Source organism: Danio rerio, chromosome 9 (genome assembly GCF_049306965.1).
Source record: "Danio rerio strain Tuebingen ecotype United States chromosome 9, GRCz12tu, whole genome shotgun sequence".
In the NCBI taxonomy this organism is placed as follows: Eukaryota; Metazoa; Chordata; class Actinopteri; order Cypriniformes; family Danionidae; genus Danio; species Danio rerio.
In genome coordinates, this window is record NC_133184.1 from 46,242,501 (window position 1) to 46,247,500 (window position 5,000).

At 33.3% G+C, this 5,000-nt stretch overlaps 1 protein-coding gene across 4 annotated transcripts in view; it reads right to left on the bottom strand.

Moving 5' to 3' along the window:
• pde1a (phosphodiesterase 1A, calmodulin-dependent) overlaps window positions 1–5,000 on the bottom strand; it is a 263,528-nt gene that overhangs the window by 484 nt on the left and 258,044 nt on the right. For all 4 annotated transcript variants that reach the window (XM_073913162.1, XM_005167925.6, XM_073913163.1 and 1 more), the window contains 2 exons: window positions 4,133–4,320; window positions 1–882 (listed from right to left, as the gene is read on the bottom strand). The exon at window positions 1–882 is cut by the window's left edge and continues 484 nt beyond it. In XM_073913162.1, the coding sequence (XP_073769263.1) occupies window positions 629–882; window positions 4,133–4,320 (442 nt within the window). In that variant the 3' untranslated portion in view covers window positions 1–628. The remainder of the gene's footprint in view (window positions 883–4,132; window positions 4,321–5,000) is intronic.

Genomic DNA, 5,000 nt, shown 5'->3' on the forward strand with positions numbered 1-5,000 from the left:
GACGAGAAACTTATGTACGAGGTAACGTAAGTAATACACTTTGCACTGAGAAAAATGGTTCACTGGATTTACCCTTTTTTTTAGGGTAAGTGGTTGTAAACCTTATATGGGCTGAATTTAAACAAACAAATCAAGTTAAACATTGCTAAATTTAATTAGTTTATTAAAATTCAGCCCACATAAATTGTTTGCAACGACTTACCTTAAGAAACATTTAGTATATCCAATTAACCATATTTTGAGTGTGCAAGCTTTAGACGTTTATATCTCCTAAAATATATATATTTTTTGTACCACACAAGCTTATAGATATCTTTAAGATACTGATACTAACATCTAAAAAAAACATTTAAATATTATGTTTTTCCACAGCCTTCTCTTCTCATATTCACCAAGGGAGTCGATGTTAGCGGAGGGCACTATAGGCAGCGTTGCGTTGCTTTTTCAGAGACTCGAATCCTCCTGAAAGTCTCCAGCAATAACACGGCGGCCATTACAACACTGCACATCATCATCATCATCTCTCCGTGGACAATCCTCACGTCCGCCTCCAGCCCGAGAGTATAATAGCGGTACAATACAATGAGGACAATGCTATGTACATCGTCCCATTTGTGACTGCAAAGATTCAGGCGCTCTTGCCGTTCCAGGGCAGCGTTTCTGAGCTGTGCTCCTCCGGGGAAGCATCTCCGGCTCCCTCCGTCGGGGACTGAGAGCTCTGGTCCAGAGAGTCCTGGGACGAGTGTGTGGAGTCTGTATTGTTGAGTTCATTGAGGGATTTGGACTCAGAGTCGTGATTCTCTTGGGATAGGGTGAGCTGCGTGCTCCTCATGGGCTCCTCCTGAAGGTCTGACATTCTCTCGTGCTGCTTGTTGGCCAGTTCTGAAATGAGACAGAAAATGGCATTAGATATCAGACATCTTATCCTATATAGCTGAAGTCAGAATTATTAACCCTCCTGAATTATTAGCCCCCTCTATATTCTTCTGCCCAATTTCTGTTTAACGGAGAGATTTTTTTTCAACACACTTCTAAATATAATAGTTTTAACAACTCAATTCTAATAACTGATTTATTTTGTCTTTGCCATGATGACAGTAAATAATATTTTACTAGCTATTTTCCAAGATGCTAGTATTCAGTTTAACGTGTAATAACTAAACTTTAGGTTAACTAGGCTAGTTAGCGTAAGTCATTGTATAACGGTGGTTTGTTCTGTAGACAATTGAAAAACAAATATAGCTTAAGGGGTTAATAATTTTGACCTTAAAAGAGTTTTTAACAATGTAAAACTGCTTTTATTCTAGCTGAAACAAATAAGAGAAAGATCTCGATAAGAGAATGCTCTGCCTCCAATGGTGCTAAGTTTGCAACGGGGCTGATACAAGGTGAGCCCCGAAGTAGAACGTAGATTGCAAAAAGAAGAGGAGGTAGATATCAGGTCACATATATAATCAGGTGCAGAACCATGAACAGCTTTATAAGTTAAAAATCAAGGTTTTAAAATCGATGCGTGACTCAACAGGCAACCAGTGTAACTGCTGAAGTACAGGGGTAATGTGAGAGCGAGATGATGTGTGGGTTAACACATGTGCGGCTGAGTTTTGAACATATGGTAAGATCTTAAGTGAATTGGCCAGCAGACCCCCAAATACAGAGTTACAAAAATCTAAACGAGACGAGATAAAAGCATGGACAAGCTTTTCAGCAATACTGTGAAATATTTCTTGCTCTGTTAAACATCATTTTGAAAATATTTAAATACAAATAAATAAATCACAGGAGAGCTAATAATTTTGACTTCAACTGTATGATGAGGTTAATTCAATAGGAGGTTATGTGTGTTATAATTTAAAGACATTCAAGAGAAGCTGAGCTGGGATAATGTTAATTGATAAGTATTTTTATTACTACATAATATTAATACATTTTGACAAATTAATTGATGCTTAACAAATGATCTAAATTAAATTTTTTGGGGTTAAATATTTTTGAGGTAGAATTTTTGAGGTTGAATGTTATTATACTATAAATGTTATTACAATAATTTAATATAATATAATATAATATAATATAATATAATATAATATAATATAATATAAAACTATAGGTTTTATAGTTCATTGAGTTAAATAATGTTTATATATATATTACCAATTTAATAATTACTAATTTAAAATTTTATATTATTTTTTTTTTATTTAATGATTGATTTGAAATAAATTTTGAATGAAATGCATACAACAAGTGTCAAGAAAATAAGATTATATTCATTATTAGCATTATTTTTCTCAACCTTTAGTCATTACATTCATTTTCATGAAAAAAAATGTAACCTGTTTTTTTTAAAGTTTGTAATTAAAGAAAATAATTAAACACTAACAAGTCTCATTGATACATTTTTAGGAAACCAAAATCATTGAAATTCTAATTAATATTTTAAAAAAAGTTCAAATGTTTTTTACATCTTTAACCTCACAACATCTAGGTCTCTACATTTTAAAATGCTTGTGCCTCATTATTTCTTTAATGTTTAATTAATTGATTTATTTATCAATGCAATTAGTTCTTTAATAATTTGAAACTCTTGATGGAGCTGCCAAATATTCGCTGGTTTTAGCACCGTGTCCTGCGGTTCCCTCCAAATTTCTGTTTTAATTCAAAAAGGTAAAATATTGTAGAGGTTGTCTGTAGAGGAAGCTGTGTTTCTCTTTTCATGTGTCACACTAATGATCAATCTACAGGTTATTTAGTACATTAACATATCCTCGAGTTTGAAATCTCTGAGTTTTTCAGTTTAAAAGTAAATCAGGTTTAAATGGCAAGAGTTCCTGTGGGGATGAAAGTAACTGTTATTTATGTCCTACTGCTAATAGCCATGCCTTATTTTCAATTCCACATTAGTTTTCAGTGTTTTGACTTATGTTGTATAAAATGAATGCATATTGCCAATAATAATAAAAGAAGATTAGACATTTTTTGGATTCACTTTGAAACATTTGATAGAAGTGAAATTTAAAATGAAAATGCAGTTTAATATGTTTTGCAAAAACAATAAAGAAAAAATGTTTTGCAGTTAACATTAAAGAAGGTCATATTCTGATATATTTGAAATAAACAACATTAAGCTATGTGAATCTAGCAAATGTTGTTGTGTTACTTTAGACCCACCGGTGTGTTACTTTTGACCCTGCTGATGGGGTTAAAAGTAACAATGTGCAATTTTTGTTTATAGTGAAGTTATATTTTGCTCTACATTGATATAAAATATCACCTGATTTTGATTTTGAGTTAGTAACCACAGCAAAATATATATATTTCTAAAAACATTATCTTTTAGAATTAGGTTTTTATAAAAAAAAAAATCTTACTTTTGTCCCAGTAAAAACTCGTTTATTTGAATTGCTTTCAAGTTTTCAATAAATGCTATACACTCTCAGAAATAAAGGTACACAAGCTGTCACTGTGGTGGTACCTTTTCAAAAGGTACAAATTTGTATTTAAAGGGTCCATATTGGTACCTCAAAAGTATATGTTAGTATCTTAAAAAATTAACAGGAACATGTTTGTACTTTTTAGGTTTTAATATGTGTCCTTGAGGTATTAATATGAACCTTCTAGGTACAAATTTGTACCTTTTGAAAAGGTACCACCCCAGTGACAGCTCGAGTACCTTATTTCTGCGAGTGTGGGATTTCAAACATGTTTTTTTTCTAAGATTGCTACATTCTAGAAAAGATTTTTATATTTTAAAAAAAACTGCTTTGGTATGACAAAAAATATTCATCTCTAATGGATACGTTTAAAGTTGTAGAAATGTGCTTCTACACTGTAAAGAATGCTGGGTTCCACACAATTGATTTGTTAACTTAATTGACAAGTTAACTTATTAGATTGTACATAAAACAATAAAGATGTACCTTCCAAAAAATAAAAATAAAAACAAGAATTGTGTGTGTTTTTTCAGCTCATTTTAAATTATTAGTTTAAACAAACAACAACCATCATTTTTCAGTGTAATAAGTAATTTATTTTACATAATTCCCATTTGTATGTTTTCCCTATTTTAAATAACGTGAATGTCCCGTTTTTTGACTGGCTGTATGTAGAGAGAGTGAGATTTGTGTCAGACCTTGAACAGACAGCTCTTTCCAGCGCTCCTTGTTGTTCTGGATGATTTCAGAGAGCAGATGTCGGACGTGTTTCTGGTCGATGCCACATAGTGAATAATCTGTGCTTCCTCCGCACTCATCATTAGAGCCGCGGTCACTGTGTCTCTGAACAGACTCCACCACTGCCGCTGATCCCCGACCAGTCAGACTGAACAACACACACGCACACACAATACAGGCGACCTTGTGGTGATAATCAATGAATATTTTAACATCACACTATTGACCTGCAAAAATGTTACTTTAACAGTTATAATAAAAAAAATGCATTTTATTTATGTATTTTGCTTTATTTTTTATAAATGTTCCAAACTAATTCAAACTAATTGAATTGTAAAATGATTATAAAGTACACAACAGATGTGGCTACTGAGAATGCACGAGTGAATTAAAGTGATCTCGTACATTACTGCAGTAAAGTGCGGCACAGCACAACATGGTCTAACAAACAGGTGTCAAACTCAGTTCCAAAAGGGCCGCAGCTCTGCACAGTTTAGTTCCAACCCTAATTAAACACACCTGATCAAACTAATTGAGTCCTTCAGGCTCTTTTAAAACCTACAGGTAAGTGTGTTGGAGCAGGGTTGGATCTAAATTGTGCAGGGCTTCGGCCCTTCAGGAATTGAGTTTGACACCCCTGGTCTAACACAAGAAATACATGGCCAGCAGGGGGCAGTTATCATAACATAGTGAACATACTGAACTCATATACTGTAGCAGCCAGAGCAGTCGCTTCGCTAAACATTCTGCTCCATGATCATCATAGCACTTTGATAAAATAAGTTCCTCTTTCAAAGCGCTATTCTTTCCTGTGCTTTTTTTCAGTAC